The 15,389-nt window shown below is 40.0% G+C and overlaps 1 protein-coding gene across 1 annotated transcript in view; it reads left to right on the plus strand.

The window, feature by feature from the left end:
* Window positions 1-15,389, plus strand: part of LOC143371201 (uncharacterized) — a 184,311-nt gene that overhangs the window by 152,474 nt on the left and 16,448 nt on the right. The window contains exons 6-12 of the mRNA XM_076816152.1: window positions 805-1,079; window positions 8,024-8,371; window positions 8,468-8,791; window positions 11,266-11,613; window positions 12,185-12,494; window positions 12,798-13,438; window positions 14,315-14,692. Of these exons, the coding sequence (XP_076672267.1) occupies window positions 805-1,079; window positions 8,024-8,371; window positions 8,468-8,791; window positions 11,266-11,613; window positions 12,185-12,494; window positions 12,798-13,438; window positions 14,315-14,692 (2,624 nt within the window). The remainder of the gene's footprint in view (window positions 1-804; window positions 1,080-8,023; window positions 8,372-8,467; window positions 8,792-11,265; window positions 11,614-12,184; window positions 12,495-12,797; window positions 13,439-14,314; window positions 14,693-15,389) is intronic.

Below are 15,389 nucleotides of genomic sequence, written 5' to 3' on the forward strand. Positions count from 1 at the left end.
AGCGATCTTGTACATATTTGATCTATTATTTTTGTTCATTGTGTATATTTTGTTTCTTGAACGTTGATCGAGGATGTTTGAACTTAATCTTTTTGCTCTGTAAGACCGATAATGGTGAATGTCAGTATGAAAGCGTCTGAATAACTATAGCAGCTTGATCAAGTTGTATTATTCAGACGAATAGGTATACGGGGTGAGTCACTTAAACTGTTACAAATCAGTGGCTTAAAGAAACTGAGATATCGACGAAACGTTTATGGGAGATTTTATAGGTTTAGCTATTAGTTTAGTTAGGCAATAGCTAAACTAACATTGTTACTGGAATTTCTCATACAATTCTCTGCTATTATATTATCACAAGGTAACATAATCCAGTATCGCTGAATTCCACTTTTTTTATTTAGCAAAATATCACCAAGAAAACATGGGAGTCCATTTAAAAAAACAAAGGTGACCGTGATATCTATAAAGTTATTTCACCTAAAGGGATTACTAACACTTTAAGCAGTGGGTCCCTTGCAACCGTAAAGGTTAGAATAAATTTGTTTTCAACATCTCCTTCAATTTAAAAGATATTAACTTGAAGCAGTTTACGTGAGTCGCTCTGTAAAATTTTATAAAATGAAAGATTATCAAGTACATTTTGTTGTGACGTTGCGTTAAACGGTCTCATTTCAGATGCCTCTTATCACTTACTTGTACATGTGCGTACTGTATAAACATTTGTATTACTCTCTAGCATTACTGAAGTACGCTTAAAACGTGGGTGTACTTATAATATAACCGTGGAAATTGTAATGACAGGAGAACATGAAGTGAAAGATGAAGAAGGTCGAAGGTTCAACCTAGCCACCCGTGTTATGTCGAACGGCGTGGAGGTGATAGTGGCGGGCCCAACGCCAGCGTTGCGATGGGAAAACTCCATGCCTCAGCCGACACTGACATTGTCTGACGCGGTTGTCATGATGATTCCTCAAGATAAGCCAAATGAATTTGTCACGAAGACATGTACCACCACCTTCACGTACTTCACTACGATTACCAAGGACGGTGCAACCATTGTTTCAACGGAACAACAGGTGTGTAAAAAGTTAGGTCCTTCTCATACGAAACACTTTTGTGGCACATGACTGGTATATACAGTAGTGTTCGGTTAAATTTGAACGACCCATCCCCAAAGTCAAAAAGAACCGACATAACAACATGAAAAAGGATCAACGTATACATAAGAAGTTTGTCGATTACTTTTAACTGTTTCAAGAAAAGCACTTATATTAACCCTTCAGCGTGGAGGCTTTCTGCCCAGAACAGTATAGTGCCTCTACGAATTGTAGTGACTTATAGTCTGATTTTTGAGAGTTGAGACCTGAGGCGGGTCCTTCGGACGAAGCGTGGTTTAAGGAGGAACCAATGGTGGCAACGCCGCACGCAATCCGTAGCGTACCATTGGTTCCTCCTTAAACCACGCTCCGTCCGAGGGACCCGCCTCAGGTCTCAACTCTCGAAAATCAGACTATAGGTGTGAGGTACCCAACGGGGTTTTAACCGATACCCTGCTGTGTACGGGCCGCTAAACTTGCCCCCCACCCCCGTACTACCTCTTGCAGGACTGTGTTTAGGGAAGACCAGGACAAAACCTGGGCCCTAAGGGGTAAAATAAGTTATTAATATAAAATAATTTATATTGCTACTGTTCTAATGCAGTACATATACCTTACTGAAATGGATTTGTATTTAATATGTACTGACAATGAGACAATTTTTAATAGCCAGTAGCAAAGCTTAATGTTGGTGTCTTTTAATAATGATAAACAGTATCTTCAATTTCTGTTTCATTTTAGTAAAATCGAAGTTGTAACACTTAGTCTATAGGGCCCCGGCTTTGTCCTGATCCTCCCCAAACACAGTCCTGCAGGAGGTAGTAGGGGGCCACGTTAAGCGGCCCATACCCAGCAGGATATCGGTTAAGACCCCGCTGACTGACCTCACACCTAAGTCACTATAGCTCGTAGAGGCACTATACATATAGCTCCATAGATATAGCTCCTAAATGAATGGGGGGTTCACTACAAGTTGCCATATAAGCCGATCTTTAGGAATCAGTCATGCCCCTTTTTCTAGTTGTCATCCAGCTGGTCGAGAATATGCTCTCCGCATTATTTGACACATAACTATGAAAAGGAGCATGACTGACGCGAAGACTCCTAAAGATCTGCTTATATGGCAATTTGTAGTGAATCCCCCATTCATTTGGGAGCTGTATGTATAAACCCTGTAACTTCAACCCTTGTCGGTTCAGAACTGAACTGTTATAGTGCCTATCCGAGATATAGTGACTTAGGTTTGTAGTCCCCCAGCGGGGTCTTACCCGACACCCTGCTGGGTACTGGCCGCTAAACGTGCCCCCCTACTACCTCTTGCAGGACTGTATTTAGAGAAGACCAGGAAAAAACCGGGGTCCTAACAGAAAATAAAACAGAAATTGAAGATACGGTTTATCATTATTAAAAGACATCAATTAAGCTTTGCTACTGGCTATTAAAAATTGCCTCATATTAAATACAAATACATTTTAGTAAGATATGTGTACTGCATTAGAACAGTAGTGGAGAATTTATGAATCAATATAATAATTAATCAAAGCTTAATTGATGTCTTTTAGCAATGATAAACCGTATCTTTAATTTCTGTTAAGGCCCCGGTTTGTCCTACTCTTCTCCAAATACAGTTCTGCAAGAGGTAGTAGGGGGCACGTTTAGCGGCCAGTACCCAGCAGGGTGTCAGGTAAGTCCCCGCTGAGGGACTTCACACCTAAGTCACTATATCTCGGATAGGCACTATATAAATCCCTTCTGTTAGGAAGGGGTTCTAGGGCATTTTCCTTTCCCCGCCCGAGCTGGAAAATAATTCGAGAGAGAAAGAGAGAAAGTAGACAATTTTTCTGCGTACGTAACAACAGCTCGAATTATGTGGGGTTTGATATCAATTTTATCGGAAGAACATAAGGAATCTATTGATGTCAGTTTCATGAAGATCCGATGAGAAATGCACAACCTAATATTTTTTCCTTCTTAATGGCTAGTGCTATCCTTATCTTTCATGGCTTCATTGTTCTTGAGCATCGAGCGCTCAGCCGCGAAGGTTCCTACTGTCTAAGTAAACAACAAATAGTAGTGGTGATGATTTTGTAACACTTCTGTTTCAATTAATTGCAAAGAAACAAACTGAAACGGAGACTTGTTCTTTAGCTTGAAGTTTATTAACATCGTAAGCTTTAAAACAACATGTTTGTTTAGTGAAAAATATGCATTATATATGACGCTACAGGTGGATCATTAAAGAAGCTTTTTAAAAAAGTTTCTTTTGTTTTGCAGTGATAACTAAAAAACGGAGGTCCAATCGATTCAAATCAAATTCGAGCATGTTCACAAAATGTGTAGTTTCGGACCGGACCTAAATTGTAATTAATGAAAACTCATATTCTTTATGAAAAGAAACTAAACACCCCCGTTACGAGGTTTTACCCTCCCCCAAGCCCCAAAAGATGAGGTCTCAGTTCCCTTACACTTCCTAACTAAACAAACGTGTTTTTTAAAGCTTATGATGTTAAAAAACTTCGTGTCAAGGAACAAGTCTCAGTTTCAATTTGTTTCTTTGTAATCAATTGAAACAGAAATGCTTCATTTTAGACAGGAACAACTGCCTAGTACCCTTAACCGGGCACTACTGTACCTACATTTAATGAGAAATATAAAAATGTTATCTTTCGTCAGCGGATGACTCATCCGGGGGCACTTTTATTGCGCTAGACTGTACGCGAGCAAGGCGTTATTCCGGCAACGAAGTACAGTAAATTCTCGTTATAAGATAGACAGATTTTAGTCGTTGTATGATCACCTATATCCCCCCTGATTTGGGGGATCCGCTAGTCCACTTCTGTCGATCAGGGTTGCCATACGTAGGGAAGTAATGGCGGCATAGGGAAGACGTGACGCAGTAGTAGAAAAGGAAAACCTATAGTAATTATGGTACACTTGTATTAGTGACGCAGTGACGTATCACAATTCAGCGCATGCCGTGCAAGAGTTGTATTAGTCTATATAGGTCTGGGTTGACGTCTAATCTCCTTGTCATATCAGAAGGAACCCGTTTCACGCATGTAGAATGAGCTCATTGGCTCCGAGGGAGCGTTGGTTGGGGTATAGCCAATAGTAGCGCAGGACAGGTCTATGCGCAGGATCCTTCTTATATGACAGAGTATATATGTGACGTCACGTCTTCCCTGGGCGTAGGGAATTGCCTGGCAACTCCGCTGTCGATAGTTGCTATACAGGGTGTCCCACTAAGGAGTGGACAGCGCGATATCTCTTAAAGTATTGTCGATAAAAATATAAAAAAAATAGGGAATTGCATGGTTCGAGGGGGCCCATTTATTAGCGCGAACGAATTTTGTTTTCGATTATTATTTTAAAAGATACGATGGTCAAGTTCGGTTTTTCAAATGGAACTATTTTTTTTGAAGACCTGAGTTGATAGTGCGTTCCAAGACAAATTCAATAAGCTTTAATGTATACACTTTATTTCCACTGGTTTTTAAGATATTGCGCTTGCAAATTTACTGATTTTCACTGGTTTTTCACCGGGGACGGTCTTACTGGCACCACGGGTGGCACTGCCTGTTGAAATGGATACTTACCTGCCAAAGGTCTACGCCAGAAATGGCAGGCCCAAAGGCTGGACAATTCTTTTCCGTCAGAAATGCTACTTAGGTAGGTACATCTGCGGTATCGAGAAGCGCATCGTTACTTTTATTTCGCACTTGCTTCTACGCTCGGATGGCCGGTTCTTTTGGGAGGGATGCAAGTTGGATTGGTTAGGTTAGGAGGAGTGAAAGTTGCTAGACTAAATTTCAACCATGGGGAGCAGATTGTGTCAAAAGAAAAGAATTGTCCAGCCTTTGGGCCTGCCATTTCTGGCGTAGACCTTTGGCAGGTAAGTATCCATTTCAACAGGCAGTGCCACCCGTGGCGCCAGTAAGACCGCCCCCGGTTTTTGCCATTCCAGAGGGGTTTCTTGCAGTGAAAATCAGTAAATTTGCAAGCGCAATATCTTAAAAACCAGTGGAAGTAAAGTGTATACATTAAAGCTTATTGAATTTGTCTTGGAACGCACTATCAACTCTGGTCTTCACAAAAAATAGTTCCATTTGAAAAACCGAACTTGACCATCGTATCTTTTAAAATAATAATCGAAAACAAAATTCGTTCGCGCTAATAAATGGGCCCCCTCGAACCATGCAATTCCCTATTTTTTTTATATTTTTATCGACAATACTTTAAGAGATATCGCGCTGTCCACTCCTTAGTGGGACACCCTGTAGACCACACATAATAAATACCAGCTCGAGCCGAAGTAAGGTGCTAATCGCTTGCGCTGTTCACGTTGTGAGTCTCTGCTAGGTCCCGAGTGGAGATCTTACATGCTTCAAACGAGAAGTTATTATGCACCGAGTTTGCATGATTCTCGCGGACTAACCGTCATCATCCTGTAAAAGAACCGGCCTTTCCTCAGTGTTCCGTACATGTATGTACATACCAATCTCCCTTGCGCAGCACGTCAAGGAGGCTATTACACTCTGTGAATGCGATTGATCCGCCAGAATCAAGTGAATTCGGTGTGTAAAGCAAACTCCGAGCTTGGTTTGTATCATAGTAAACATTCGGGAAACCTTGGACAATGCTTCAGCCGCTTCTTAAAAATTATTGACTTGGAACCACGCCAGAACCGTGCACAGGATACAAATCTCAGGACGCAAAGTGTTTACCGAGCACTACTGTATTTCGTATATATTCACACATTGCACATACTTTTCTGCCTCTTTTAGAATACTGCTGTCTCTGTCAAGTGAATATATCGAATTAGGTTTATAACGGAACATTAGTGGCCCCGTCACGCTATGTGCCTGTTTATACACATCTCTATTTCCATTTTGGTTTCAGTTTCGTGGTTCTTTCTTTCCTTTTCTTTTCTTGTGATATATTATTACTCAGTATGTGTTTGTGTGGTACTGGTACAGTAAAGCTCTATTATAATACACGCGAAATACGAACTAGAAACCACAGAAGTTTTGTGTGAGAAAGTCCTTAGGATAATATTATTAGTGTTGTAATCCCGGGCATAAACCACGAAGACTGAATATAGTAGCCATAATATACTTTTAATAAGATTTCATAATATCTCACGGATCTCAACAATGTTTAGAAGGTAGTGAAGAGCTTTTTTATGTGTGAGTTTATTTTTAGGTAGTCGCGTCAACAGTAGAGACATTAGCGACCACCCACCTCCACACGATTACACACCTGAAGATTTGGTTACAAAGTACTTAGACCATACGTAGTGTTCCATTAGAAAAGATCAAGCAAATTTATCTCTTTGAGAAATTTGATCACATTGAGGATATTTTCAGACTTATTCAGGTTTAAGTTCAAATTCTCTTTGATGTTGAGTCGACTTCTTTCCTCCGAAAATATACAGCATTCCAGCAAAATATGTTCTATGCTCATGAGCATTTTACACGGCTTACATGCGGAAGAGGGGTGCTTAGTTACTAAGGGGGGCAACAGGGTAATGGCTCCAATATTAAAGGTATCTTTGGAAATTTATTGAAAGGAAACTATTTAATGAATCTTTTTGAAAATTTTCGGGATTTCTTATTGGATATTTAAGTTATACGAATATCTTTTCTGAAATTTATTTAAAGTAGATTTGTAAGCTGTAGGGGATCAGTAAGTTTGCGCTCCAAAAAAATTCCGCTGACATGGTTGACAGTTTTTTGCCGAAACGATTCTTCTGATATCAAAGAACCAAAAAGTTTTAGAAACCATATGCGGGTGGCTATGGCACGACAGCTCGGAAGAAAATTGAGATTTTGTTCTAGAAATTAACGTCTTTCATAGAAAAAGAAATAGAAGGAAACGAGCAATCAGAAAAATCGCCGGTCGTGTCATAGGCACCCACATACAGTTTCCATAACTTTTTGGTTTTTTGATTTTTGAAAAACAGTTTCGTCGGAAAACTGTCAACTATGTCAGCGGACATATTTTGCAGCGCTAAGTTATAAATCTGCTTTAAATAAATTTCAAAAAAGATATTCGTATATAAAAAGTGCGGAAAGTTTCAGAAAGATTCATCAAGTAATTTTCTGGCATTTTTAAGGACCAACACGGCCGGAAAAATAAGCCATTTTTAAGAATTTTTACAGTACGATGTCTTAAGAGGACATAAAAAAATGAGTAGAAAAGCATGTTTAAATTTTAATATAATAATTAATCTTCTGACCCTTCACGCGCGTTGGTAGAATGTGTAACTATATATGGAACAGAAGGTTCGAAACCAAATTTTCGTTTTTTTTTTATAAACTATATGAGTGTAGTTTCCGTTGCACGTGCGGATTTTTTAAACAAATTATTTTTGTATAAATGGCACGTTATAGAAGAAAAAATTACGAAAATCCGCGAATAAGATGGGCAGTTTTTCGAGCGTATTTCAACAAATTTTTTGTCGGTTAAAAAATCCGCACGTGCAACGGAAACTACACTCATGTAATTTATAACAATTACTCGGGGGAGGGTCTGGGGTTATGTAGGGCTTGCACCCACTAAAACTTCACGGTGGTCGTCCTCGGATGCGGAGTAGTGCGCCTGAGGAGGAGGACTTGATGCGGGAGCAAGCTAGCGATTCGTTCGCTTGCCCCCCCCCCCCCCCTCACGCACATGATGTTGATGCATACTCCGCACCGATTCCCCGACGACTCGGGGACTTCCCTGGGGAATAACCCAGACCTAACCCAGACTTAACCCTGTCTCGATCTAATAATCGTAAGCTGACGCTCGGTCCCAAACCGCCACCTTAGATCGCGACAAATCTGTAGGACTTATATCCGGAGATCATTGATTTTTCAAACACTAACAATGCTAAAGGTCAATGATACCAGTGGTCACTGACAAAGTGTCATCTTTTTAAGGTCGTAGCAAACACAGCAACGGAGGAACGCCACAGAAAACCCGGAACAGAAACAGCTGCTGTAACGCTGGACGCGTCGCCAACATTGCGCACAGAAGTTTTCAAGACAACCTATACGTACCTAACATTGAACACTGATCATCCAAACATAAATGACGCCTTAGAGAGTAGCACGAAGGTAATAACAAACACGGTAACCGCTCCACAACATTATTTGGATACGATTCTGGAACCATCAGAGGCACCGCGACCAGAAACGAACACGTACGTCAGCACCAGAATGTTGGAGAAAACATTCATGGAAGATGGACGAACCAGAATCGAGACTGGGAGTGATGCTGTCACACAGGTCGGTACTTGGAAGTCCAAAATTCATATTTTCCAGGCAAAAGGTGTTCTGCTTCTATCTGAACCCCCAAGTGAATTGTGCCATTTTTTTCTTCAGCTTATAATAACAGAATCTGCACCACCACCTCGTCCAACCAGTGTCACGACTACTCTTACCGCGCTGGACAACACTGAGGAAAGCGTCACTGACACGATGAAAACTTATTACATTACATATACGTATTATAAGACCTTGCTGGAGAAAGGTAGCACGGTGGTACGAACGAACGTCGCGACGTCCACCGACGTTGTTCTGGAGAAAGTGCCTATCAAGAAGATGGCGACCAAGGCCGCACTGGTCAATTCAACTCCTGAACCAATCCAAATTTTTGCGACGAAAACGTACCTCACGACGTTTACGTACTTCACCACGTTACTTCAGGTAAACTATCGTCAGGAATCATGTTTCCTTTGGTTACTCTTTTTTCTGAGCTTGCCAAAATCATATTGGAGATGAGGTTGATTAAACAAATATTTGTCACAGCTGGCGCAAGATCTGGTATGAAAAAAGTCCGAAAAACTAAACAAATCATTTTTATTTTGCAAATTTTTAAAGTTTAAATCCTTCTCGAACACTTTTTATTTATGAAGGCAAAAAAATATTGGATTTTATTCGGTATGGTTGTTACACGCCAGGGTTCCCGATGCAAAACGTTACTTTCGTTTATCATAACGCAGCAATAATTTGTATTCGCCAACAAGCGACTTCCGCCCCAAAGACGCAGACACTATTGGTACTGTTACAGAGTTTATGTTAAAACTTGAAGAGTTTGTTCAGTTTGTGCTCGAAGTATAAAAGCAGTAGGGCAGAGATGGGCATTATTTGAATTAAAAAATGATTGAAATAACTTTTCAAATAAAGAGACTTCATCTTTTTCCTTAGTCGACTAAAAGTCGACTAACAAGGGAACACCGCGAACCCGGGCTCACCGATTGGAACGCAACTTTGTCGGTTTTTAGAGTAACTCAAAACAAGAACAACGGTGTGTTTCATTTGGGCCCTATCGCCCTTTAACGGAGTGAAAACTAACCTCAAAGTCGAATTGGCACTTCCACTTTTTCGCCCATAACTCTCAAAGTACAGCAGACAGAAAAAAACGTTTTAAACAAAAGTTTAATGGTGCAATAAGCGCTACAAACTTGCGTTAACAAAATTTTGGAAAGAGTTTTTTTCGTCAGTTATATATTTTTTTTTTAACTCTTTTCAAAATTTGGTTAACGGAAGTTTGTAGCGCTTATTGCACCATTAAACTTTTGTTTGAAACATTTTTTTCTGTCTGCTGTACTTTGAGAGTTATACGCGAAAAAGTGCAAGTGCCAATTCGACTTTGAGGTTAGTTTTCACCCGCTTAAAGGACGATAGGGCCGAAATGAAAGACACCGTTGTTCTTGTATTGAATCACTCTAAAAACCCACAAAGTTGCGTTCCAATCGGTGAGTCAGGGTTCCCTTGTAAGTTAGCTTTATTCATGGCGCCAGAGATGAAACTGGTTATTCAAGGGGAGTTCCTCCGACGGCGAATGATGCTTCGTTTATTCATAGGCCTTTCCTCTTGAGTTGGGAATACTGTTTCAGCTTTCATGTTATTCTTATATCTACTACTTAGAATGTCGAATAACCGGCGAAAGCCTTTGCGGCCCGACCCGCGCGCGGTTTCCTACCGTTCAGATTCTACAGAACCTGAATTTCTTATTTTTCATCGTATCAATATGAAAGTGACACCAATGAATTCCTGGCGTTCTGCCGATTAATTAGACCGAAAATAATTTAAATCGCACTATTTTTAACGAAACGGAATTTGAATTTTGAAAATAAATTTCTCACGTAATATCCTTAATTATGGTCGGAATTATATCATTTTTGGAGCCATTTTTATCGGGAAGACATAAGAAATCGATTGGTAATACTTTTATCAACACTTATCGAAAACATGAACATTTTATCTGGCCTGTCGGTTTTATTGCTTTCGGCTGTCAACGGGCGGTCTACTAGAGTCTGAAGGTCGTCGCTCGCAACGAGAAAGCAAAACAGTGGGGTGGGTAGATCTTCCCAGATAATCCGAGCCCGAGCTTTCGATTGTTGAGAAGCCTTTGGGCTCGGATTGTCTGGAAATACCTACCCACCCCACTGTTTTGCTTTCTCGCTGCGAGCGAGGGCCATCGGGCCCTAAACCGACAGGCCAGATAAAATGTTCATGTTTTCGATAAGTGTTGATAAAAGTATTACCAATCGATTCCTTATGTCTTCCCGATAACAATAGCCCCCAAAATGATATAATTCGGACCATAATTAAGGATATTACGTGAGAAATGTATTTGCAAAATTTAAAGCCCGTTTCGTTAAAAATAGTGCGATTTAAATTATTTTCGGTCCAATTAATTGGCAGAACGCCAGGACTCCATTGGTGTCACTTTCATATTGATACGATGAAAAATAAACAAATTCAGATTTTGTAGAATCTGACCGGTAGGCGACCGGTTGGGCCGCAAATGCTTTCGCCGGTTATTCGACATTCTAGTATAAGAATAACATGAAAGCTGAAACATTATTTACAACTCAAGAGGAAAGGCCTATGAATAAACGAAGCATCATTCGCCGTCGGAGGAACTCCCCTTGAATAACCAGCATTATCTCAGGCGCCTTGAATAAAGCTAAATCATCCTCAGTCAACCTTTGAATAACGGATAACCGTAAGTACCTTTTATCTAGATATTATCTAGATATTATCTTTGCCCAACTCTGCAGTAGGGAAGCATAGATTATAAGCATGATGTCCATTTATACGTAGGTCAGATCGACAATTTCTATTGCAAATTAAAAATTCCTACCGGAAAATCAATTTTCACTTATCCTCAGGCTGGGGCAGATGGAGAAACGTCCACTACTGTTTCTTCGCGGTCCCACATCGTGGAAAACGTCGTCACGGAATCGATAGCACCCAGTTTACTGGATGCTGGATACATGAACGCGTTGCTGACAACGGCGCATCACTCTGATTCAGTGAAAAATGTTGTAACTGGATCAACCATCATCTTCTTCGACGAGGAGGATCAAATCGATCCTACTACCACCGCCATCTTCCCAGAAGCGACGTCCTCGCTTGAACTTCAACAGGAAGGAACGATCTCCACCAGTTTGGTGTCAACTGAGACATCTCCTGTCATTAACGAGCCTGATCCGAAACCTACCGAGCAAATCAATCAAGTAATTTGAATTTATCTTCCTTTTCTTCGCTCTAATATAATTTCTTCGAACATTGAGAAAATTGATCGAATAGCATATTGAAATTAAAAGTACATGAAGATTGAATATACAATATACATATGTAGTATACAAGGTCACTAAGATTAGAACCTAAAATACCTTCGTTCCTTTTAATAAATCAAAGAAATGCGTAAGAAAGAAAGTTTTCGTTTCTAAAGGACAAATATGACGCCAAAGATTTTGTTTCTCAAGGTCATATTTTCCAAGATTTCAAGATCATCCACATTTTTTTTTAAAATGAAATGGTATAATTTTATTACTGTAATGTTTATACAAATTTGTTTGTGTATAATATGTTGACCTTCGCATGACCTTCTTGAAGTAATTCTTCATAGTGTGTGCCAATATTTCAATAAGAGTTGCTATTATGCACGCACATTGTCTTTGTAATGCTCGGTTATTTTTTTTTTATAAAAATCACTTCACACTGAGTAACCAAATTGACGAAGTTTAGTATCTAATGGAATAAATCTTCGTCGTTTTGAATTTTAAAATGATAAATTAATTGCAGGAGAATAGTGTGACAGTGACAACTGTTGGAGATACTGGTCAGAACAAACGACCTAATCAGAATACCAGCGATCTTCCAGTGAGCAATCTCCTCAGTCTGGGGTCATTGGGAATCAATAGTCTGTCAGCTTTGGGCCCCGTAATTACCGCAATGGCTGGTCTCCTACAAGGAAAGACTACGATCACGCGCAGGAACGACACCGTCTCACAAGCTGAAGCTCAAGAAGTTACCACGCAAAGGTCTCCGATTTACATACCTGTCGCAGAATTTGCTGATGGGGACATAGAAACTGCTGAAAGCCAAAACATAGGTAAAAATTACAAGCTAAAAACACAATTAGCACTACCACATCATTCGGGTTGTTGAAAATTAATCATCGATAATGTATAATTTATAGAAAGAAAATGCACGAAGCTAGTTTAATTAAATTTTCACTTGGAGCCCTAGCTTGTATTAGGTAGAAGGCACTTTGAATTCCATCGTATATAGTTGCAGAACGTGGATCATAATGATATCATTTTAATTCTGTTGAACTTGTCTATTGAATAATCTACTGCAGATAAGTACTTATATAATCAGACAATCAAAAAGGTATATCTTATTCTTCTTTAAGGTGCACACCTTGCAAACCTTAATCACAACTACATCGCGGAAACACGTCACAAAGTGGCGTCTAACTTGGCGGATGGTATTCCAATCTCGCCAGGTGAAATAATCACGGCTAATAGTGACGTGATTATTGGTAAACCTGGGAAAATGGCACCAAGGCCACCGCAAACGTTTTTAGAGGACGAAGAGCACATCGGGATGAAGCCGCCTCCTCTACCAGTTCCCAATATACCTGTCCATCCAGTTCTCGAGGTTTTGGAAAACGATCGGGAGGACTCTCAGCCGCAACAAACCCTCCAGGGTCATAATGGCCCGCAGATACAGATCTATCCTGCGCACCAGGTTTACGAGGAGCATCTGAAGATTCCAGTCTCCATACCAATCGACGCAAGCCCGACATTGATACCTAAACAACCGCAGAAACTCCACCCCGTTCAATTGTCCCCACCAAAAAGGATGGGTCTGAAACAAGACGTGTTAGAAAACGATCCTCTTCTGAAGCCACCGGACAGACCTAACGTGGAACAATATGTGAATCCAAATTCGAATTTAAAAGAACCGGAATGGAGCCCCGACAAGCTTAGAAGGCCTTGGAGCACCAAGGATCCCCTCAGGCCTCCTTCGCTTCATCCGCAATTTGATCAGGTACGTAGTTTTGAGTTTTGGACGTTGAAATTACAAGTTCTGGGTGGGGGGGGGGGGGGGCGCTAAATATAGGATGCCAAGAACTTTGGATCATCTCAGAGAAGCTGCGACGAAATTTATTACACGATTCTGACTTTATCCAAAATTAAAGGGTCTCGCTGAACTACACTAAACCTGCCTAGTGGCTGAAATGCATTGTTTCCATTGTATCCACTGACATCCATTGTTTCATCGATATACACACGCGAGCAAATCATACAAAACCCAGAATCCCACCACGCAGAAAAATATCAGGTTTCCTGCACGAAAACGTGTAAAAAAAATTAAAAAAGAAATCAAATTTACACGCACTGAACACGCAAAAAAATATCAAATTTATCTGCATTAAATCATGCCACAATAAAATAGATTTACACGCACTCAGATAAATAAAACTAATAACTCTTAATAAATAAACTTAAGCTAAGTTATTTCAACGTAAACTCACTTATCGACTGAATGTTTGTCTACATCTCGATGTGTCCCACTCGTTCAGGTAAATTAATATCGACAATTCCAACATAATTATTAATGAGTATAGACTGCGTGGAATACTAGAGTTATATTGAATTAAAAATCGTACTGTATTGGAGGGCATCTAGAGTGTGTGCTTTGATATAATGATAGTATCTTTGGTATTATGAAACAGAATACTGTGAATTCTGAAATTATGTAACATTATGACCTTGTAAGTTTTTAAATTTGCAGAATATTCGAGCACCTGAAACGTTTAAATTGTCGAACACTGTAGAGTTACAATTGTTATATTTAAGTATTAGAAATCAGAATTAGAATGTTTCAAACTGAATGCCTGATGTATTTTGATAAATTTTACAGAAAATTGACTCAGGGAAATCACCGATTGGGAAACCCTGGCCTACCGTTCCATCTGAAGAGAAAAGACGACCACCATGGGCTGAGAAAGATCCATTACTCCCTGATAGTTCTGTTGTCATTCAAAGTTCTGAGTCTCAGCCCACTCCATTGGAGCCCATAGTTCATCAGGTACCACACATCATCGATAGATCAACGGGGCAGCCTTTGCTGATCAACATCCAACCCAGCCAGGTGGCCAACGTTGTGATTCCCCAAGGTGGGACGCAGGCACTGATTTTCGGCGACACTAGTGAACCCCATATAAGTGGCCAATACTTCGACGATCCCTCGCCCTATCCAGAATCAGACGTGGGTTTAGGCTTTATTGGAATGCAAAGGGTACGTATTAAAATCGTGATGTACATTATTTGTACATTACATTTAGCATCAATACTTTCTATTTAGGTATTTCTAGTATTCTCAATGATATAATCGATAATATATGTGGAAAGATGGTTACTTGTAAATGTACAAATGCGAAGGTTGTATTACGTTAAAGCAAGTGGGATAAAATTATATTATGGGATAGTTATGAGATAAAAATGATTTTGTTAAATGAAAGTACAAAAAAAAATTGAAGATTACTTCCTATACCTTCAATAAAATGTTGTGTTACCACTTTAGGTACCACTCTTGTAACAAACTGAAGAGGTTGCGCAACATTTTTTTGAAGCCGTCAAATAGTGTTGCGTTATAATACGCTGCTCAAGAAAATCACCTACTGAAGTGAAATGGGCAATGCGGTGAAAATTATTTACTGTATATGTTACCTACTGTGAAAGCCCGAATATCGGTAGATCCTAAGATTTGCGGGAAAAGCTAAGATTTACCATCCATCGTTGGTAAATCTGATCCCAACCAACTCCGTCAGTCGATGCGAAAGAAAACCCAGAACGATTGGATTTACCTACAATTTTCAGAGTTGTCCTTCGCATCGACTGTCGGTGTTGGTTAAGGTTAGATGGGGGGTTTTAACTCCCCAGTTGGAACATTATTTCGGGCTTTTACCAATGTTGTGCTGGTTGGTAATTAAGAT

Source organism: Andrena cerasifolii, chromosome 7 (genome assembly GCF_050908995.1).
Source record: "Andrena cerasifolii isolate SP2316 chromosome 7, iyAndCera1_principal, whole genome shotgun sequence".
In the NCBI taxonomy this organism is placed as follows: domain Eukaryota; kingdom Metazoa; phylum Arthropoda; class Insecta; order Hymenoptera; family Andrenidae; genus Andrena; species Andrena cerasifolii.